General features: G+C 51.1%; 2 protein-coding genes across 2 annotated transcripts in view; both read right to left on the bottom strand.

Moving 5' to 3' along the window:
* Window positions 1–18,981, bottom strand: part of hectd1 (HECT domain containing 1) — a 36,954-nt gene extending 17,973 nt beyond the window's left edge. The window contains 16 exon segments of the mRNA XM_084482173.1: window positions 651–862; window positions 1,334–1,597; window positions 2,245–2,467; window positions 3,242–3,412; window positions 4,132–4,273; window positions 5,666–5,840; window positions 8,575–8,689; window positions 9,356–9,454; window positions 9,594–9,670; window positions 11,448–11,718; window positions 12,494–12,775; window positions 13,276–13,503; window positions 14,244–14,475; window positions 14,927–15,074; window positions 15,427–15,582; window positions 18,792–18,981. Of these exon segments, the coding sequence (XP_084338299.1) occupies window positions 651–862; window positions 1,334–1,597; window positions 2,245–2,467; window positions 3,242–3,412; window positions 4,132–4,273; window positions 5,666–5,840; window positions 8,575–8,689; window positions 9,356–9,454; window positions 9,594–9,670; window positions 11,448–11,718; window positions 12,494–12,775; window positions 13,276–13,503; window positions 14,244–14,475; window positions 14,927–15,066 (2,631 nt within the window). The 5' untranslated portion in view covers window positions 15,067–15,074; window positions 15,427–15,582; window positions 18,792–18,981.
* A 232-nt stretch (window positions 18,982–19,213) lies between these two features.
* LOC311362719 (HEAT repeat-containing protein 5A-like) lies at window positions 19,214–23,497 on the bottom strand. Its single transcript, XM_084482623.1, has 4 exons — window positions 23,395–23,497; window positions 22,642–22,744; window positions 21,958–22,111; window positions 19,214–20,942 (listed from the first exon to the last, which is right to left on the bottom strand). Exons 1-4 carry the CDS (start codon window positions 23,479–23,481, stop codon window positions 20,789–20,791), a joined length of 498 nt encoding a protein of 165 aa, XP_084338749.1. The 5' UTR covers window positions 23,482–23,497; the 3' UTR covers window positions 19,214–20,788.
* Window positions 23,498–24,078: the final 581 nt, after the last annotated feature.

Genomic DNA, 24,078 nt, shown 5'->3' with positions numbered 1-24,078 from the left:
TAACACACTGGAACACAACATGTAACAACACTGGAACACAACATGTAACAACACTGGAACACAACATGTAACACACTGGAACACAACATGTAACACACTGTAACACACTGGAACACAACATGTAACACACTGGAACACAACATGTAACACACTGGAACACAACATGTAACACACTGTAACACACTGGAACACAACATGTAACAACACTGGAACACAACATGTAACAACACTGGAACACAACATGTAACACACTGGAACACAACATGTAACACACTGGAACACACTGGAACACAACATGTAACACACTGGAACACAACATGTAACACACTGGAACACAACATGTAACACACTGTAACACACTGGAACACAACATGTAGCCACACTGGAACACAACATGTAACCACACTGGAACACAACATGTAACACACTGGAACACACTGGAACACAACATGTAACACACTGGAACACACTGGAACACAACATGTAACCACACTGGAACACAACATGTAACCACACTGGAACACAACATGTAGCCACACTGGAACACAACATGTAACACACTGTAACACACTGGAACACAACATGTAACCACACTGGAACATAACATGTAACACACTGTAACACAACACGTAACCCCTGTGCGCGCTGACCTGTGTGTGGGTGTGCAGCTCCCAGGCCGACTCCAGCTGGGTGGCGATGTTCCTGAGGGTGACCACCACCCCGCGGGGCATGCTCTCCACCGCCTTGAAGTGGTCGTCGTACAGCTCGCGGGCCGCGCAGCGCACCTTCTGCTTGGTCTTCTCCAGCTTGGAGCGCAGCTTCCTGCCCCGCTTCCCGCTCCAGCCCGTCACGAACTCCGAGCCTGGCGCACGCAGGTACACACAAAGTTATACACACGCACGCACACACAAACAGTTATACACACAAAGTTATAGACACACACACAAACACACACACAGTTATACACACAAAGTTATAGACACACACAAACAGTTATACTCAAAGTTATACACACGCACACAAACAGTAATACACAAAGTTATACACACACAAACAGTTATACACACACAAACACAGTTATATACAAAGTTATACATACATACACAGTTGTACACACAAAGTTATACACACATACAGTTATACACAAACAAACACATAGTTATACACACAAAGTTATACACACACAAACACAGTTATACACACACAAAGTTATACATACACAAACACACAGTTATACACAAAGTTACACACACACACACACACACACACACACACACACACACACACACACACACACACTACACACAGCGTATAGAAGCATCAGCCGTCTCACCCAGGGAGGTCTCGGCGGTGAACGAGTGCTTGGTGCCTCGGTTGGACTCGAAGATGAAGCCCGGCAGGTCCTCCCGCAGGATGGTGGCCTGCTGGCCGTCCGAGTTGTGGATGGCCATCTCGCCGTCCTTCAGGCACGTCAGCGACCAGTTGCCCACCGTCAGCTTGCTGGGCGCCACGCAGGACAGGATGGGCTGGCTGGAGGTGGACGCCTTCACCTGGCTGCGGGCCCGCTGCAGCTTCTCCAGGAACTCGCTGCGGGACTCTGCACACAGACAGAGAGAGAGAGACGGTCCCAGAGATACAGTTAAGACACAGAGATAGAGTTAAGACACAGAGAGAGACAGTTAAGACGCAGAGAGAGAGACAGTCAGACCCACTGAGATACAGAGAGACAGACCCAGAGATACAGTTAGACGCAGAGAGAGACAGTCAGACCCACTGAGATACAGAGAGACAGACCCAGAGATACAGTTAGACACAGAGAGAGACAGTCAGACCCACAGAGAGACACAGAGAGACAGTCAGACCCACAGAGATACAGAGAGACAGTCAGACCCACAGAGAGACACAGAGAGACAGTCAGACCCACAGAGATAGAGAGAGACAGACCCAGAGATACAGTTAGACACAGAGAGACACAGAGAGACAGTCAGACCCACAGAGAGACAGTGAGAGAGAGACAGACCCACAGAGAGACCGTCAGACCCACAGAGAGAGAGACAGTCAGACCCACAGACACAGTCAGACACACAGAGAGCGATGCAGTGACACACGGACACAGTTCCATCCACGTGTGTGTGTGTGTGTGTGTGTGTGTGTGTGTGTGTGTGTGTGTGTGTGTGTGTGTGTGTGTGTGTGTGTGTGTGTGTGTGTGTGTGTGTGTGTGTGTGTGTGTGTGTGCGTACGTACCGGAGCTGTCGGAGCCGCCCTCGGGGCTGCCGCTGGAGTACATGGTGGCCAGCTTGCCGTCCAGGATGAAGCGGAACCAGCCGTTGGAGCCGTTGGACAGCTCCAGGGCGGCGGCGTCCGACCAGATGTACAGACAGTCCCGCCCCCGGATGATGGACCAGTCCCTCCAGTGGTACGGCTTCCCCTGGACGATCTCCCGCGCCTCCTCCTGCACCTCCTCCTCCTGGTGGGGGGGGGGGGGGGACGGACGATGTCAGCATGACGTCATCACAACGCTCCTCTACTCCTGCTCGACCACTAGCTGCTCCTCCTCCTCCTGCTGCTCCTCCCCCTCTAGCTGCTCCTACTGCTTCCTTCCTCCTCCTGCTCCACCACTAGCTGCTCCTCCTGCTCCTCTACTCCTGCTCCTCTACTCCTGCTCCACCACTAGCTGCTCCTCTCCTCCTGCTCCTCTCCTCCTGCTCCACCACTAGCTACTCCTCTCCTCCTGCTCCACCACAAGCTGCTCCTCCTCCTCTCCTCCCCGTCTAGCTGCTCCTACTGCTTCTCTCCTCCTCCTCCTGCTCCACCACTAGCTGCTCCTCTCCTCCTGCTCCCCCACTAGCTGCTCCTCCTGCTCCTCTACTCCTGCTCCACCACTAGCTGCTCCTCCTCCTCTCCTCCTCCTGCTGCTCCTCCCCCTTTAGCTGCTCCTACTGCTTCTCTCCTCCTCCTGCTCCACCACTAGCAGCTGCTCCTCTACTCCTGCTCCCCCTCTAGCTGCTCCTCTCCTCCTCCTGCTCCCCCACTAGCTGCTCCTCCTCTCCTCCTCCTGCTCCCCCACTAGCTCCTCCTCTCCTCCTGCTCCCCCTCTAGCTCCTCCTCTCCTCCTGCTCCACCACTAGCTCCTCCTCCTCCTCCTCTCCTCCTGCTCCGCTCCTCTTCCACTAAGGGCTCCCCCTCCTCGTGGAGGCTCCCCAGGGGGCCGGGGGCCGGCGGGGGCCGGCGGGGGCCGTACCTTCTCGGGCTTGGCCTCGTCCTCCGTCTCGTCGTCGGAGGAGGGCCCGGCCAGCGTGGACACCTTGTTGATGACCCCCAGCCGGGCCAGCTGGTCCAGGAACACGTCGCCGCCCTTGTCCACCAGGTCCCGGATGATCTGCAGCGCCAGCAGGTGGCCGTCGTCGTCCTCCTGTAGGGGGGGGGGGGGGGGGGGGGATGGGGGGGGGGGGTAGTATCGTCATGGTAGTATCGAGTACAGGTGTATAGTATTATATTAGTAACGTATTGTGTTAGGATAGTATCATCAATCATCAATGTATAGTATATAGTGTTGTAGTACAGTGTGTAGTACAGGAGGACGGAGTACAGTGTGTAGTACAGGAGGACCGAGTACTGTGTGTAGTACAGGAGGACGGAGTACAGTGTGTAGTATAGTGTGTAGTGAACAGCAGTGAACTCCACTTACAGTGGGCAGGTTGTGTATGTAGTGTGTAGTACAGTGTGTAGTGTAGTGTGTAGTACGGTGTGTAGTGCAGTGTGTACCTCCTGGTCCAGTTGGCAGGTTGTGTATGTAGTGTGTAGTACAGTGTGTAGTGTAGTGTGTAGTTCAGTGTGTACCTCCTGGTCCAGTACAGTAGCAGTGATCTCCACTAACACTGTGGGCAGGTTGTGGATGTAGTGTGTAGTGTAGTGTGTAGTGTGTAGTGTGTAGTGTAGTACAGTGTGTAGTGCAGTGTGTATGTAGTGTGTAGTGTAGTGTGTAGTACAGTGTGTAGTTCAGTGTGTACCTCCGGGTCCAGTACAGTAGCAGTGATCTCCACCAGCACGGTGGGCAGGTTGTGTATGCAGTGTGTAGTACAGTGTGTAGTGTAGTGTGTAGTGTAGTACAGTGTGTAGTACGGTGTGTACCTCCTGGTCCAGTACAGTAGCAGTGATCTCCACCAGCACGGTGGGCAGGTTGTGGATGTACAGCGTGTGGACTCCGTCCTCCTTCAGGAGCAGCTCACTGCTGTAGTGAACCATCTTCCTGATCAGGGCCAGGCTCGCCTTCCTGCACGCACGAGATACACACAACACCCACGTTATACACACTTACAGTACTACACACACACACTATCAACACAGCACACTATTGCATATACAGCAACACACACACGTAGTATATATACCAGTACAGCCAAAGACGCACCATTACATGTATACCAGTATAGCAACACACACACACACACACACACACACACATCATTACATATATTCTAGTACAGCAACACACACACATCATTACATATAAACTAGTACAGCAACACACATCATTACATATATACTAGTACAACACACACACATCATTACATATAAACTAGTACAACACACACACACACACACACATCATTACATATGTACTAGTACAACACACACACACACACACACACACACACACACACATCATTACATATATACTAGTACCACACACACACACACCATTACATATAAACTAGTACAGCAACACACACATCATTACATATAAACTAGTACAGCAACACACACATCATTACATATAAACTAGTACAGCAACACACATCATTACATATATACTAGTACAACACACACACATCATTACATATAAACTAGTACAACACACACACACACACACACATCATTACATATGTACTAGTACAACACACACACACACACACACACACACACACACACATCATTACATATATACTAGTACCACACACACACACACCATTACATATAAACTAGTACAGCAACACACACATCATTACATATAAACTAGTACAGCAACACACACATCATTACATATAAACTAGTACAGCAACACACACATCATTACATATAAACTAGTACAACACACACACACACACACACATCATTACATATGTACTAGTACAACACACACACACACACACACACACACACATCATTACATATAAACTAGTACAGCAACACACACATCATTACATATAAACTAGTACAACACACACACACACACACACACATCATTACATATGTACTAGTACAACACACACACACACACACACACACATCATTACATATATACTAGTACAGCAACACACACACACACCATTACATATAAACTAGTACAGCAACACACACACATCATTACACATAAACTAGTACAACACACACACACACATCATTACACATAAACTAGTACAACACACACACACACATCATTACATATATACTAGTACAACACACACACACACACACACATCATTACACATAAACTAGTACAACACACACACACATCATTACATATATACTAGTACAGCAACACACACACACACACACACACACACACACACACACACACACACACACACACACACACACACACACACACACACACACACACACACACACACACACACACACACACACACACACACACACACACCGTATGGAGGGCAGCATGGTCTGCTGGAAGGTGCTGGCGAACACGGGCAGCAGCCGCTTGAGGTAGAGAGGAGCCATCTCAGGGTCTCCTCTGGGCTCCACGCTCTCCTCCTCCTCCTTGCTCTGCTCGCGCTTCTTCTTCTCCTCGCTCTTGTTCACCGGACACATCCAGTCCCCTGTAGGAGGAGTACTCATTAATACTAGTACTAGTACACATCCAGACCCCTGTAGGAGGAGTACTCATTAATACTAGTACTAGTACTAGTACACATCCAGTCCCCTGTAGGAGGAGTACTCATTAATACTAGTACACATCCAGTCCCCTGTAGGAGGAGTACTCATTAATACTAGTACTAGTACACATCCAGTCCCCTGTAGGAGGAGTACTCATTAATACTAGTACTAGTACACATCCAGACCCCTGTAGGAGGAGTACTCATTAATACTAGTACACATCCAGTCCCCTGTAGGAGTACTCATTAATACTAGTACTAGTACACATCCAGTCCCCTGTAGGAGGAGTACTCATTAATACTAGTACTAGTACACATCCAGTCCCCTGTAGGAGGAGTACTCATTAATACTAGTACTAGTACACATCCAGTCCCCTGTAGGAGGAGTACTCATTAATACTAGTACACATCCAGTCCCCTGTAGGAGGAGTACTCATTAATACTAGTACTAGTACACATCCAGTCCCCTGTAGGAGGAGTACTCATTAATACTAGTACTAGTACACATCCAGTCCCCTGTAGGAGGAGTACTCATTAATACTAGTACTAGTACACATCCAGTCCCCTGTAGGAGGAGTACTCATTAATACTAGTACTAGTACACATCCAGTCCCCTGTAGGAGGAGTACTCATTAATACTAGTACACACCCAGTCCCCTGTAGGAGGAGTACTCATTAATACTAGTACTAGTACACATCCAGGCCCCTGTAGGAGGAGTACTCATTAATACTAGTACTAGTACACATCCAGTCCCCTGTAGGAGGAGTACTCATTAATACTAGTACTAGTACACATCCAGTCCCCTGTAGGAGGAGTACTCATTAATACTAGTACACATCGAGTCCCCTGTAGGAGGAGTACTCATTAATACTAGTACTAGTACACATCCAGTCCCCTGTAGGAGGAGTACTCATTAATACTAGTACACATCCAGTCCCCTGTAGGAGGAGTACTCATTAATACTAGTACACATCCAGTCCCCTGTAGGAGGAGTACTCATTAATACTAGTACACATCCAGTCCCCTGTAGGAGGAGTACTCATTAATACTAGTACTAGTACACATCCAGTCCCCTGTAGGAGGAGTACTCATTAATACTAGTACTAGTACACATCCAGGCCCCTGTAGGAGGAGTACTCATTAATACTAGTACACATCCAGTCCCCTGTAGGAGGAGTACTCATTAATACTAGTACTAGTACACATCCAGTCCCCTGTAGGAGGAGTACTCATTAATACTAGTACTAGTACACATCCAGTCCCCTGTAGGAGGAGTACTCATTAATACTAGTACTAGTACACATCCAGTCCCCTGTAGGAGGAGTACTCGTTAATACTAGTACTAGTACACATCCAGTCCCCTGTAGGAGGAGTACTCATTAATACTAGTACTAGTACACATCCAGTCCCCTGTAGGAGGAGTACTCATTAATACTAGTACTAGTACACATCCAGTCCCCTGTAGGAGGAGTACTCATTAATACTAGTACTAGTACACATCCAGTCCCCTGTAGGAGTACGCCTTAATACTAATACTAGGACACATCCAGTCCCCTGTAGGAGGAGTACTCATTAATACATACTAGTACACACCCAGTCCCCTTTAGGAGTACTCATTAATACATACTAGTACACATCCAGTCCCCTGTAGTAGTAGTAGATAACTTTATTACCCCCGTGGGGCAGTTGGGTTTGCGGCACAGTCGCCGGGCACTTCATGACAGGACAACAAACATATGCCAGCAAGTAGTCCATACATCAGACGCCAACAAGACATAACATGGAGAACATACAACACACACTACAATACACTACACACCCTTGGATATGGCCAGGCCAGCTGGACATAAGATGGCTTATTTTACTGATTTAAGGCTTTTATAGCTTGTGGTACAAAAGAGAATTTGGATCTGTTCTTAGTCATAAGGGGTGGGCAGAAACGACGCCTAGATGGGAGTAGTTTAAAATAACATGACAGGGGGTGTGTATAGTCACATACAATGTTATTGGCCTTTCTCACCAGTCTGTCTTTATAAATGACCTCAATGCTCGGCAGTGTCATCCCAAGTAGCTTACTAGCAGTTGTAACTGTTTTTCTGATGGCCTTTTTTTGTGACTCAGTGGCATTTCCAAACCAGCAAATAATACAGCAAGTTAAAGTAGGAGTACTCATTAATACTAGTACACACCCAGTCCCCTGTAGGAGTACTCATTAATACTAGTACACACCCAGTCCCCTGTAGGAGTACTCATTAATACTAGTACACATCCAGTCCCCTGTAGGAGTACTCATTAATACTAGTACTAGTACACATCCAGTCCCCTGTAGGAGTACTCATTAATACTAATACTAGTACACACCCAGTCCCCTGTAGGAGTACTCATTAATACTAATACTAGTACACATCCAGTCCCCTGTAGGAGTACTCATTAATACTAGTACTAGTACACATCCAGTCCCCTGTAGGAGTACTCATTAATACTAGTACTAGTACACATCCAGTCCCCTGTAGGAGTACTCATTAATACTAGTACTAGTACACATCCAGTCCCCTGTAGGAGGAGTACTCATTAATACTAGTACTAGTACACATCCAGTCCCCTGTAGGAGTACTCATTAATACTACTTAATACTAACAATACTAGTTAATAACTAGTTAATAATGATATACTAACCAGGTGACTGTAGGATGGCCACCACCTCGCTGTGTCCTCTCTCTCTGGCCTTGTCCAGCGGAGTCTTCCCATCCTCATCCCTCAGGTCGGGGTTAGCACCGTGACGTAGCAGGGTCTACATAGAGTACACAATACACACTGGGTTAGCCCTGTAGCGTAGCACGGTACACAATACACACTGGGTTAGCCCTGTAGCGTAGCAGGGTACACAATACACACTGGGTTAGCCCTGTAGCATAGCACGGTACACAATACACACTGGGTTAGCCCTGTAGCGTAGCAGGGTACATAATACACACTGGGTTAGCCCTGTAGCGTAGCACGGTACACAATACACACTGGGTTAGCCCTGTAGCGTAGCAGGGTACATTATACACACTGGGTTAGCCCTGTAGCGTAGCAGGGTACATAATACACACTGGGTTAGCCCTGTAGCGTAGCAGGGTACATTATACACACCGGGTTAGCCCTGTAGCGTAGCACGGTACATTATACACACTGGGTTAGCCCTGTAGCGTAGCAGGGTACATAATACACACTGGGTTAGCCCTGTAGCGTAGCAGGCTACATAATACACACTGGGTTAGCCCTGTAGCGTAGCACGGTACACAATACACACTGGGTTAGCCCTGTAGCGTAGCAGGGTACACAATACACACTGGGTTAGCCCTGTAGCGTAGCACGGTACATTATACACACTGGGTTAGCCCTGTATACAAAGTATGACACAAGCCATAACACACCAGACAGACAGACAGACAGACAGACAGACAGACAGAACCTTGGCTACTTGGGGTCGTCCAAAGCAGGCTGCATAGTGAAGTGAAGACGACCTTTGACCTCTGTTGACGTCTGCTCCTCGCTCACACAGGAACTCAACCTGACACGCACACACACACACACACACACACACACACCATCATCATCATGAACACTCATCATGTACTACTGTACTATTTGCTGGACATGATGTCCCTCCATTATGCTGCTAGGAGGCAGGTCTTTGTGTGGCGGGTTACCATCTCCTGTGTTCCAAACGCTGACGCCCAGTTCAGCAGAGTTTGCCCCACGTCGTCCATGAAGTTCACCTCGAACGCTGCAACAGAGACACTCACACTCACCGCTGCACACAACGCTACACCATCACACCCTACAGCCCCACGTGGTCACAACGTTACACCATCACACCCTACAGCCCCACGTGGTCACAACGTTACACCATCACACCCTACAGCCCCACGTGGTCACAACGTTACACCATCACACCCTACAGCCCCACGTGGTCACAACGTTACACCATCACACCCTACAGCCCCACGTGGTCACAACGTTACACCATCACACCCTACAGCCCCACGTGGTCACAACGTTACACCATCACACCCTACAGCCCCACGTGGTCACAACGTTACACCATCACACCCTACAGCCCCACGTGGTCACAACGTTACACCATCACACCCTACAGCCCCACGTGGTCACAACGTTACACCATCACACCCTACAGCCCCACGTGGTCACAACGTTACACCATCACACCCTACAGCCCCACGTGGTCACAACGTTACACCATCACACCCTACAGCCCCACGTGGTCACAACGTTACACCATCACACCCTACAGCCCCACGTGGTCACAACGTTACACCATCACACCCTACAGCCCCACGTGGTCACAACGTTACACCATCACACCCTACAGCCCCACGTGGTCACAACGTTACACCATCACACCCTACAGCCCCACGTGGTCACAACGTTACACCATCACACCCTACAGCCCCACGTGGTCACAACGTTACACCATCACACCCTACAGCCCCACGTGGTCACAACGTTACACCATCACACCCTACAGCCCCACGTGGTCACAACGTTACACCATCACACCCTACAGCCCCACGTGGTCACAACGTTACACCATCACACCCTACAGCCCCACGTGGTCACAACGTTACACCATCACACCCTACAGCCCCACGTGGTCACAACGTTACACCATCACACCCTACAGCCCCACGTGGTCGGTCCCACCTCCTATATCTGAGCCCTGCCTCCTATATCTAGACAGCCATACCTCCTATATCCTACCTCCTATAGCCTCCTTCCTATATCTGAGCCTACCTCCTATATCCAAGCCCTGTCTCCTATATCTGACCCTACCTCCTATAGCTGACTCCTATATCTGAGCCTACCTCCTATATCTGAGCCCTGCCTCCTATATCTAGACAGCCCTACCTCGTATATCCTACGTCCTATATCTGAGCTCTACCTCCTATATCTGAGCCCTGCCTCCTGTATCCGAGCCTCCTATATCTGAGCCTACCTCCTATATCTGAGCCCTGCCTCCTATATCTAGACAGCCCTACCCCCTATATCCTACCTCCTATATCTGAGGCCTACGTCCTATATCTGAGCTCTACCTTTTATATCCGAGCCCCGCCGCCTATATCTAAGCCTCCTGTATCCGAGCCTACCTCCTATATCTGAGCCTCCTATATCCGAGCCCTGCCTCCTATATCTAGACAGCCCTACCTCGTATATCCTACGTCCTATATCTGACCTGATCTACCTCCTATATCCGAGCCTACCTCGTATATCTGAGCCCTGCCTCCTGTATCCGAGCCTCCTATATCCAAGCCTACCTCCTATATCTGAGGCCTACGTCCTATATCTGACCTGACCTACCTCCTATATCCGAGCCCTGCCTCCTGTATCTAAGCCTCCTATATCTAAGCCTCCTGTATCCAAGCCGTCCTATATCCGAGCCTACCTCCTATATCTGATCTACCTCCTATATCCGAGCCCTGCCTCCTGTATCTAAGCCTCCTATATCTAAGCCTCCTGTATCCTACCTCCTACATCCGACCTACCTCCGGTGTCGATGGCGTCGATCAGGGCGTCCGTGTCCTTGCTGCGGATGCAGTCGATGAGCTGGCGGTGGGAGCGCTCCCCGGAGCTGTCCAGGCGCCGGAGCCCCGGGATGCGGCCCGTGGAGCCGGCGGTGGACTTGGGCAGCGCCTTGCGGCCCTCGAACAGCAGCACCAGCAGCAGGTCCACCAGCCGCATGGTGTCCAGCACGCAGCGCTCGTCCCCCCCCAGCGCCGACTGCATGGAGTCGGGCAGCGCCGAGCGCAGCAGGTCCTGGAACACAGAGGGGACACGGTAAAGACCTGGAGCTCCTCCTGTAGACCCGGACCCCCTCCTATAGACCTGGACCTCCTCCTGTAGACCTGGAGCTCCTCCTATAGACCTGGACCTCCTCCTGTAGACCTGGACCTCCTCCTATAGACCTGGACCTCCTCCTATAGACCTGGACCTCCTCCTATAGACCTGGACCTCCTCCTATAGACCTGGACCTCCTCCTATAGACCTGGACCTCCTCCTATAGACCTGGACCTCCTCCTATAGACCTGGACCTCCTCCTATAGACCTGGACCCCCTCCTGTAGACCTGGACCTCCTCCTATAGACCTGGAGCTCCTCCTGTAGACCTGGACCTCCTCCTATAGACCCGGACCTCCTCCTGTAGGGGTCATGTTGAGGACCTCCTCCTATAGGGGTCATGTTGAGGACCAGGACCTCCTCCTGTAGGGGTCATGTTGAGGACCTCCTCCTGTAGGGGTCATGTTGAGGACCAGGACCTCCTCCTATAGGGGTCATGTTGAGGACCTCCTCCTATAGGGGTCATGTTGAGGACCTCCTCCTATAGGGGTCATGTTGAGGACCAGGACCTCCTCCTATAGGGGTCATGTTGAGGACCAGGACCTCCTCCTATAGGGGTCATGTTGAGGAGCAGGACCTCCTCCTATAGGGGTCATGTTGAGGACCTCCTCCTATAGGGGTCATGTTGAGGACCAGGACCTCCTCCCTCCTCCCCCCCTGCTCCGGGGCCCCGGGGGCGTGCGAGGCTCTCTTACGTGGGTGACGAGCGGGGAGCCGCGGCACAGCGTGGACAGCAGGCTGACGATGGTGGACACCTGGTTGCTGAGCTTGGAGTCGGGGCCGGAGGGCGCGCCGCCCGTGGAGGTGCGGCCCGGCTTGCAGGAGGAGGCGGGGCCAGTGGCCACGCCCCCCGCGGCGGCCATGCGGGACAGCAGCTCCTCCGTCAGCCCGTGTTTGGCCAGGGGGGCGGGGTCCACGCCGCGGCGCGTGAAGCGGTCGGCCAGCGAGGCGAAGCAGCGGAGGGCGCCGTCCGACACCTGGAAGGGGGGGGGGGGAGCGCAGTGTCATGATTGGCTGATCACACGAGGCCGAGGCGAGAGGCCTTCTACTACGCATCCAACCACGATGAGACGTCATCAACAGGCGCCCGGCGAAAACATCTGACCACATGTGACACGTCTACAACCTGTAACATCTAACCCCATGTAACACATCTACCACCTGTAACATCTAACCCCATGTAACACATCTACAACCTGTAACATCTAACCCCATGTAACACATCTACAACCTGTAACATCTAACCCCATGTAACACATCTACCACCTGTAACATCTAACCCCATGTAACACATCTACAACCTGTAACATCTACCACCTGTAACATCTAACCCCATGTAACACATCTACCACCTGTAACATCTACCACCTGTAACATCTACCACCTGTAACATCTAACCCCATGTAACACATCTACCACCTGTAACATCTAACCCCATGTGCCCCAGGTCCTGACCCCCCCCCACAGGGCGTGGTACCTGGTGGTCCTGGTGCTTGAGGAGGCTGGACAGCGACTCCACGCACGTCTCCAGGGACGAGTCCTGCGGCTCCATCTTGCTGCAGAGGCGGGAGACCACGGCCATGGCGGAGTGCAGGGTGTCCTTGTGGACGAGGTGGCCGCTGTCCCTGATGAAGGTCAGGACGCAGTTCAGCCCGCCGGCCTCGAACACGGCGCCGGACTCCCTGGTGCAGATCAGCTCCAGCACCTGGGGGGGAACCACCACATGTTAGGGGAGATGTTATTGATGAAGACACAGGTCCACATGTTAGGGGAGATAAGTATTGATGAGACACAGGTCCACATGTTAGGGGAGATGTTATTGATGAGACACAGGTCCACATGTTAGGGGAGATAAGTATTGATGAGATACAGATCCACATGTTAGGGGAGAGGTCCACATGTTAGGGGAGATGTGTATTGATGAAGACACAGGTCCACATGTTAGGGGAGAGGTCCACATGTTAGGGGAGATGTTATTGATGAGACACAGGTCCACATGTTAGGGTAGATGTGTATTGATGAGACACAGGTCCACATGTTAGGGGAGAGGTCCACATGTTAGGGGAGATGTTATTGATGAAGACACAGGTCCACATGTTAGGGTAGATGTGTATTGATGAGACACAGGTCCACATGTTAGGGGAGATGTGTATTGATTAATTATATGTGATTAATTGATGTAATTGATTAATATCTGCCAGGAGGCTAAAGACGTGATCCCGGGTTTGTCGGGTCGGGTTGCGTGAGAGCATTCTGAGCCAAGTGTTCCAAGACATGTTGAGACAACACACACAGGGAGAACCTGGTGGGGTGTTAAGAAAGTTAAGAAGTGTGTTTCAACTGCTACACCAGAGCAACACGTGAGGTTCTGTGAGGAGATCTCTCCCATGAGGAGCCATGGACAGGTTGGGGTGGTGTAGGTGGTGGTGTAGGTGGAGGAGGCACCTTGACACACTGCTCCGCCAGGTCCCTGCTGGTGCGGTTGTTGAGCTCCACCACCAGCCGGTTGCAGAGGGCCTTGATGGCTCCGTCCACGCCCACGATGCGGCGCGTGCACTCGGCCGACACGTCCAGGTAGTAGGTGATGGCCCTCGCCGTCACCTCCAGCACGTTGTCGGGGGCGCTCTCGTCCAGGAAGATCTTACACAGGGCGGGCAGGAACGTCCGAGGAGGACACCTTAGGGGGGGGGGGGGGGCGGGGCGGGGTGGGGGGGAGACACCAGGTCACCATGACAACATTGTCAACATGACAACACCGGCACCAGCACCATGACAACATCGTCAACATGACCACGTCACCATGACGACACCAGCACCACGACGAGACACTCACCATGACAACATCGTCAACATGACCACGTCACCATGACGACACAATCACCATGATGACACCATCAACATGACAACATCCTCGCCATGACGACATCCTCAACATGACCACATCACCGTGACAACATGCTCATCATGACAACATCCTCCTCATGATGACATCCTCACCATGATGACATCATCAACATTGCAACATCCTCACCACGACGACACCATCACCATGACGACATCATCCCCATCCCCTCCACAACAGCGTTATCGTCTTGTTTGTGTTGAACGGGGTGTGTGGTCGGACTTACGTCTCGAAGCAGCGGTCCACGTTGTCAGACATGAGCAGCAGCATGCAGAGCTGCTCCAGGGCGATGAGCTGCATGTCCCTCTCATCCCCCTGGCCCATCTGCAGCCACTCCAGCAGCGTGTCTGGGTCCACGTCAGCCATGATGGCTGCTGACAACGACATGAGATCACACACAACACAACACAACATAATTAACAAATCTTCGAGGGGGGCCCACTATTCACGGAGCCTGAGTTGAATAATTGTTTTAGTATATAGATAAGATAACACTTTTTGCCGGGATTTATTTGTTTTTATTAGCGCGACGAGACCACCGTGACGCGTGACATTTTGCGATGAAAGCAATATCCGGAGTTTGAGATCTCAATCTCAGGATATTGCCCAATATCCCGAGATAGCGAACCAATCAAATTGCGCCATCTTAGCAGGTTCACGTGTAGCGTATACTAATACAACATGGTACTGCTAGCGGGGGGGGGGGGGGGTCACCTGACCACTCACCTGGCTCCCCGTTGGCTACCTGCTCCGGCTCAGCACCCAATCACTGCTCACGAGGCTGCTGCTGTTTGGGACTCATCCAACCCACTGGATGATGGGGAGGAATCGCAGACAGGAAGAAGTCACAGTCTCCGGGGCTGCTGGGACATGTAGTCCGTCCTGCTATGGAGAAAGAACAACAAGAGGACAGAAGGACATCAGGAAGACGGAAGGAACGCCGGAGGGAAGCGCGCAGGAACCCGTTTGGGTTCCTTTAGGCTGCTGAGGAGAACGTCAAGGGTCCACGTTGACTCTGGCTTCTCCTCATAGTACTAACCTCTAGCAGGGCCGTCAGCACCCTGATGTAGTTCTATAAGATATGTAGAGTCCACGTTGAAATTTTGTTAGAACTCAACATGTTGCAGTTCTATAAGTAAGTAGTGTCAACGTGGTCATCGAGTAAGAACTTAACAAGTTCTATAAATGAATATAAAGTGGTATCAAGTGGTCATGCCATGTCATCTCCACCTATTTTCTGACTGGACCGAAGTCAAAAAACGTTTGTTTCAGAGGAAGCTGTGGCATAACATTCCCATGGAAAATCTATTTTCTTAAATACGAGTCACCCGATAAAAAGAAGATAAGATATCGGAGGCTAGGCTAACACGTTAAACGAGAAGGCTAACTACCTATTGCTAAAGCAGGCCAACGCCTTGATATCAGAGGGCTAGAACAAGCCAACCCAAATGTTAGCGTGGAGGTGATAACTGAAAAGCAGCGTTGGAACCTCAGGTCCAGTGGGAACCGGTTTCAGCCTGCCGCACCATAACAGACTCATCTGGAACCTCTGGTCGTTCCTTTGGGATCTCGACGCAGAAGAAAGCTCAGTTCCCTGGTGGCTTTTTGTTCACACAATGTACAGACAGCACGGCAGCAGAAAGGCTTTCTCCTTTAAGAATGCAACGCAGCAGCAGCAGCAGGTCCAGCTGTGTGTGTGGCTGGAGTGGCCTTTTCCCCCCTTGTTGGTTCATATTATTCACCCGCTCAACAACAGCACCGGATAACACCATACCAGCCACAGGTCTCTAAACACCACCATGCATGCACACACACACACACACGTATGCATGCATGCTTTAGTCATCCACTGGTGCAGTTAGAACCGATTTGACCTTATGATGACATATGGCTTTTGTGGTGGGAGAGAGATGAGATGCAGTGACGGTCTCTCTCTGAGGTGACAGAGGCAACAAGAGTCTCTCTCTCTCTCTCTCTCTCTCTCTCTCTCTCTCTCTCTCTCTCTCTCTCTCTCTCTCTCAAACCCGGCCACCCCCACTCCCTTTCCAAACTCACATCATCTCCACTCCAAGACACCAGGCTGTAACCCTAATAGTCGCTCTATATAGAACTGAAAGTATTACGCGTCCAATAGTCAGTCAGTTCTATATAGAGCAAATCCTCACCAGAGCAGCCGACCGGGCCACCGTCCAGAGTGGATGGTGGCCCCCGGTGGCCGGCAGACAGCCGGCTAAATTGATTAGGGTTAACGTGAAGCGGCCCGGCCGGTCTGTCTGTCTGTCCCGTTCCGAGAGCGCTCGGCTATAAACAGATCCTCTTATCAACAGATTAATCACAAATTACCCCAGTGGACTTTCAAACCCCCCCCCCCCCCTTCCCCCTCCCCTGGGACCGGACCACTTGCACCCACTGGGACTAAATACCCTCGTACTAACAGGGTCAACCCACATTGGGAGATATTCTCACACACACACACACACACACACACACACACACACACACACACACACACACACACACACACACACACACACACGTGACTCCAACCGTGTCCCCAGACTGTTCGGGTCACCAGGGCCGTGTTGTAGACCCCCCCCCCCCCCCCCCAAGGTTGGGGGGGGGGGGGGGGGGGGCACTTGCGCCACATCATCCACTAACCAGGTACCCGACGACCGGTCTCCACACCCGAGGCCGTTTCATCATAATCCCAGAGAATAATAACCCACCACAATGTGACCACTACGTGTGTCTATATTTAGATAAGATCTATAGCTCTAATAACGGTTAGCTGCTAACGGTTAGCCTCCGTGTGTTGTGTTGACAACAGAAGCAGAGTCGTGAGTATCTGATCCACGTCGGGATTAAGCAGGACTAAAGGGTTCTGGATGGCTCGGTGTTGTGATGTCTTGTAGCCAAGGGAGCATCACTATCCCAGGGGCCATGTTACTCACTATCCCAGGGGCCATGTTACTCACTATCCCAGGGGCCATGATACTCACTATCCCAGGGGCCATGATACTCACTATCCCAGGGTCCATCTTACCCAGGAGCCCCGGGTCTACTTGTTACCCGCTAGCCCAGACTCCATGTTACCCAGACTGTTACCCACTAGCCCAGGCTCCATGTTACCCACTAGCCCAGACTCCATGTTACCCACTAGCCCAGACTCCTTGTTACCCACTAGCCCAGACTCCTTGTTACCCACTAGCCCAGACTGTTACCCACTAGCCCAGGCTCCATGTTACCCACTAGCCCAGACTGTTACCCACTAGCCCAGACTGTTACCCACTAGCCCAGGCTCCATGTAATCAACAGGCTCCATCTTACCCAGTAGTCCAGGGTCTACTTGTTACCCACTAGCCCAGGGTCCATATATTAACTATCCCAGGGTCCATGTATTAACTAGCCCAGACTCCATGTTACCCACTAGCCCAGGCTCCATGTAATCAACTAGCCCAGGGTCTATGTAATCAACCAGCCCAGACTCCATGTTACCCACTAGCCCAGGCTCCATGTAATCAACCAGCCCAGGCTCCATGTTACCCACTAGCCCAGGCTCCATGTAATCAACTAGCCCAGGGTCCATGTATTAACTAGCCCAGACTCCATGTTACCCACTAGCCCAGGCTCCATGTAATCAACCAGCCCAGACTCCATGTTACCCACTAGCCCAGGCTCCATGTAATCAACCAGCCCAGACTCCATGTTACCCACTAGCCCAGGCTCCATGTTACCCACTAGCCCAGGCTCCATGTTACCCACTAGCCCAGGCTCCATGTTACCCACTAGCCCAGGCTCCATGTAATCAACCAGCCCAGGGTTGATGTTACCCATTAGCCCTGATGCTAGCTGCCCCGGCAGACGGACGGGTTCGTTGTTAAACCCAGCAGCGGGCCGGGCCCCGGCGTTATCCGGGAGGCTAAACAGCCGGGGCTCGCGTCCATCCGACGGACTCGGAGCGTCGGCCCGTGCCCCGAAAACAACAACCGCGGAGCTCGAGTTCCACGAGACGCCGAGGCCGCGGCGCATCGGTCGGCCACTCCGCATAGGAAACACCGGGCGGTCCGCTCCACCGCAACATAAACACTTACCGTTTCGGGTCTGCAGACGACACGGACGAGTAAATTCCGGTTAAAAAAAACGGCACGAACGTTCAATTCTATCGTAGTGGTTGGGGGTTTATTGCGTTCCCATGTCGTGTTGTCGTGTCTAAAAGGTCAAAGTAGCCAGCGTCGCAGTAACAGAGTCGGGGTGAAATGGAGAGCTGCTCGGCTGGCTGGCTCCCGCATCACGAGGGTCCGCAGCGCCATGCGGCGGACGACAGGGGGCGCTGCCGCAGCGCCACGGCAAATATATAAATAAACAGGGTACATTCTAGATGCAATAACAGTCAAAATGTGGCAATCCACGAGCAAACCCCCACGCAGTCAAGAATATTCCCCCCTTTTCACTCACCCTGAACTCTCCTTTGACACGAAAATGTAAATGTGAATGTAAAATGAACCGGCACATTGTAGAGAAAAACCAAGGCTTTATTCATCCGATGCCATTAAAAAAAGACAACTTCCTTCCATAAGTCATAACATAGCCCAGACAACAGACTGCCAACATAGTGTTGGGAAAATACTTCATTGTATTCACTGGCAGCGCTGTGGAATCCCTTATTTATCATGGGTCTCACGCTCATATCAAACACGGTGTTTTGCATACAGAACATGGGTCTCCAATCCATCATATTAAACATGGGGTTTTACATAGGTATATAACATGGGTCTGTCATATTAAACATGGTGTTTTACATACAGAACATGGTTTTAGTCACGCGTTACAAATCCTTCGTTAAGGCATCTTTGATGCTACATTGTCACAGTCTTGTTATGATTGCCTCACATTCAGTTACAGAACATTCTTTCATACATCACGCGAGTGATATTTGTTTGAGGTTATCAGTTACTGCTGACAGTTGGAAGGCTAATATCATAGCATCGCTAGCGAGGTCATCGGCAAGAAAATAAACAAGTATGCAGAAGGACACAAGAGGATTGGCTGCCTGTCTCTTGTGACAGACAGCAGATCCAATCAGATGAGAGCGATTGGGGATGGTTAGAACGGTCTGAGAAGACTCACTCTCCATCCATCTAGTCTGGTAAACATGCTGCTTTGTCTGGGACGGACAGATCTTTTCCCTGGTTAGTGTTGTCTACTGTCGTAAAGTAGCTTTTACAGCATATTTTCTCAAATGATTCTAGTCTAAATCACCTTCATTAGTGTGGCTTCTTCCTAACCATGGTTACATGATGGTTACATGATTGCCAACAATCACACATTCAACAGGGCTATACGGTACTGATTGTGGCTTCATAATGTACAATCACCTCATTATCAAATCTTTGCAACAATCATTCTCACCAACCAATCTCCTCACTTTGCTTACTAGACGTGAGCCCCTCCTACAGCGTGGCTACGTAAGCATCGCAACGTTAGCATGGTAATGGTAGCGTGGCTACATTAGCATGGCTATGTTAGCATGGCTATGTTAGCATGGCTACATCTGTCACATTCTAGCTAACCTGAAGTCAAAAGAAACCAGGGCCCATTCTGAGGGAAGAATGATTTCAGAAAAAAAACCCTTAACCAGGACAACAACATTCATTTCCCTTTTTTGGGGTTTTAAATTCCAAGTTACTGCATCAACAAAAAAAAAAAAAAGTGATGAAGGATTGTGATTTTCCATAATTTCTAACAGACACATTAAACCCTTGCATCGTGTTTCCCTGCATCATGTTTAAAACTAAACGCGATATAAATTATTAGTGTTTTTTTTTTGGTCCGCTGAACCTGACACTAATGGACATGTAGGCTACATGTAGCATGTAGCATGTAGCCTAACACGTAGCTAACCTGTAAACCTGTAGATTAAGAAGAGGAGCCGGAAGCGGCGCCCACAAGGCCTGAGGGGTGATAGGACCTGAAGCTACACGCGCCCGACGCACAGTAAAGGTTACTGCTAACACAGAGAGAGTCGTGTCCGACCACAACTGAACCTCTCTCACATCCTAAACATTCTGCACGTCCGGTCCGAGAGTTCTTACAGGAAGTTGGTCTTGAGCGTGATACTGGGAGAGGTCTTGCTGGTCCTGGTAGCGGCGGCGGCGCTGGCCTTAGCGTTGAGGCTCTCCTGGTTCCCCTGGATGGCCGCCTGCAGGCGGGCCTTCAGCTGAGGGGACGACGACATCAGAGACCTGGGGGAGGACACGCAACATGGCCGTCTTAGACAGGACACGCACAACATGGCCGTCTTAGACAGGACACACAACATGGCCGCCTTAAGACAGGACACACGCAACATGTGCCGCCTTAGACAGGACACACAACATGGCCGCCTTAGACAGGACACACGCAACATGTGCCGCCTTAGACAGGACACACAACATGGCCGCCTTAGACAGGACACACAACATGGCCGCCTTAGACAGGACACACAACATGGCCGCCTTAGACAGGACACACAACACAACATGGCCGCCTTAGACAGGACACACAACATGGCCGCCTTAGACAGGACACACAACATGGCCGCCTTAGACAGGACACACAACACAACATGGCCGCCTTAGACAGGACACACAACATGCCGCCTTAGACAGGACACACAACACAACATGGCCGCCTTAGACAGGACACCCAACATGGCCGCCTTAGACAGGACACACAACATGGCCGCCTTAGACAGGACACGCAACATGGCCGCCTTAGACAGGACACACAACACAACATGGCCGCCTTAGACAGGACACCCAACATGGAGACACCTTGCCTCACGGCTACATAGCCTCACTCCCTCCCTTCTTCCACCTACTCTCCAGGGTTCTACGCTCCGGATGGTTCTAGGAGGCTTCCTGAGGGCCTCCTCAGACGTTACCTGAAGACAGGTGAACTGGGGCCCCAGACGTTACCTGAAGACAGGTGAACTGGGGCCCCAGACGTTACCTGAAGACAGGTGAACTGGGGCCCCAGACGTTACCTGAGGACAGACTGTGGCCCTAGACGTTACCTGAAGACAGGTGGACTGGGGCCCCAGACGTTACCTGAGGACAGACTGTGGCCCCAGACGTTACCTGAGACAGACTGTGGCCCCAGACGTTACCTGAGACAGACTGTGGCCCCAGACGTTACCTGAGACAGACTGTGGCCCCAGACGTTACTGTGGCCCCGGACGTTACCTGAAGACAGGTGGACCGTGGCCCCGGACGTTACCTGAAGACGGCTGGGGACTGGGGCCCCAGACGCATGAGGTCCTTCAGCGCCGACTCGTGGAGCGCCCGTGACGCGGCGGGGGCGGAGCCGAGGGCGTTCTCGTCCATTAAGAAGGAGATGAGGATGGGCAGGAAGACGGCCATGAGCTGGGGACCTGGGGGACACCGTGAGCACACACAGGACCAGATGTGACCCCAGCCTGGTATGAACTAGGGATGTGAATAACTCAAATTTTTCATGGTCGAATAATCAGTGGGTGGTATGAACGAATAGTCGATTATTGGATGTGTGCCGACATTCACAAAGGCAGCCATGGATCATCGGCAAGAAATCACTTAATATCTTAAACTCAAAAAAACAAACTTTAACAGTGATCAGTGTTTGTGTTGTATATATATATTAATATTTATGCTTGTGTATATTGTTTTTCTGTACATGATTAATAATAATAAAAAAACTAATAGTGCTACAAGAACCAACATTAGTTCCGTCCGTTAATTCTTGTTTATTTGAATGGGAAAAAATGTTAACGGTCCAAATGTTAAAAATCGGCTTTGACCCTCGGGAACGAATAATCGAATAATCTAATATTCTGACCCATCCCTGGTATGAACTGAGCCCCTGGTCTAGGGGCTAGGGTCTCCAGGACGAGGGTGAAGGATGTGACGCGTGAGGGGAACTCACGGTGTGTCGGGTCGGAGGCCGACACCAGAGCCTCCATGGCCCTCAGAGCCTCCACGACCCCCTGCAGCTCCTCCGGGGTCTGGGGCCGCCTCCGCTCCGCCCCCTGGTGGACAACCACAGAACCACATGACATAACAAACACGTCACCAGGGCGACGCTACATAGCGACAGTCCCCGTAGCGTAGCATAGCAACAGTCCCCATAGCATAGCATAGCATAGCAACACTCCCCATAGCATAGCATAGCATAGCAACCATCCCATAGCAAGCATAGCGACAGTCCCCGTAGCATAGCATAGCAACACTCCCCATAGCATAGCATAGCATAGCAACCATCCCCATAGCATAGCATAGCGACAGTCCCCGTAGCATAGCATAGCAACAGTCCCCTTAGCATAGTATAAGTGCCCGTAGCATAGCAACAGTGCCAGTAGCATAGCAACAGTCCCCGTAGCATAGCAACAGTCCCCGTAGCATAGCAACAGTCCCCGTAGCATAGCATAAGTGCCTGTAGCATAGCAACAGTCCCCGTAGCATAGCAACAGTCCCCTTAGCATAGTATAAGTGCCCGTAGCATAGCAACAGTCCCCGTAGCATAGCATAGCAACAGTCCCCGTAGCATAGCATAGCATAGCAACACTCCCCGTAGCATAGCATAAGTGCCCGTAGCATAGCAACAGTCCCCGTAGCATAGCAACAGTCCCTGTAGCATAGCATAGCAGCCGTCCACTACAGCCTCCCCGCGGTGCAGTACCTGCAGGTAGCGGAGCAGCAGGGGGCCGAGGGTCTGGATGTAGGGCACCGCCACGCCAGACTGGGTCTGGAACACAGCGGTCAACATCTGGAGACACACACTCACCACCTGAGAGAGAGAGAGAGAGAGAGAGGGAGAGAGAGAGACCAGAGAGAGAGAGAGAGAGAGAGAGGAGAGAGAGAGGAGAGAGAGAGAGAGAGAGAGAGGAGAGAGAGAGGAGAGAGAGAGGCAGAGAGAGAGAGAGAGACCAGAGAGAGAGAGAGAGAGAGAGAGAGAGACCAGAGAGAGGAGAGAGAGACCAGAGAGAGAGAGAGAGAGAGACCGAGAGGGAGAGAGAGAGAGCGAGAGAGAGACCAGAGAGAGAGACCAGAGAGAGAGACCAGAGAGAGAGACCAGAGAGAGGAGAGAGAGAGAGAAAGAGAGACCAGAGAGAGAGAGAGAGAGAGAAAGAGAGACCAGAGATAGAGAGAGAGAGAGAGAGAGAGAGAGAGAGAGAGAAAGACCAGAGAGAGAGAGAGAGAGAGCGAGAGACCAGAGAGAGAGAGCGAGAGACCAGAGGGAGAGAGACCAGAGAGAGAGAGAGACCAGAGAGAGAGAGAGAGAGAGAGAGACCAGAGAGAGAGAGAGAGAGAGAGAGAGAGAGAGAGAGAGAGAGAGAGAGAGAGAGAGAGAGAGAGAGAGAGA

The sequence above is a fragment of the Micromesistius poutassou genome, assembly GCF_964030765.1.
Source record: "Micromesistius poutassou genome assembly, chromosome: 17".
Classification (NCBI taxonomy): domain Eukaryota; kingdom Metazoa; phylum Chordata; class Actinopteri; order Gadiformes; family Gadidae; genus Micromesistius; species Micromesistius poutassou.
This window is presented reverse-complemented; position numbering and strand designations above follow the sequence as displayed.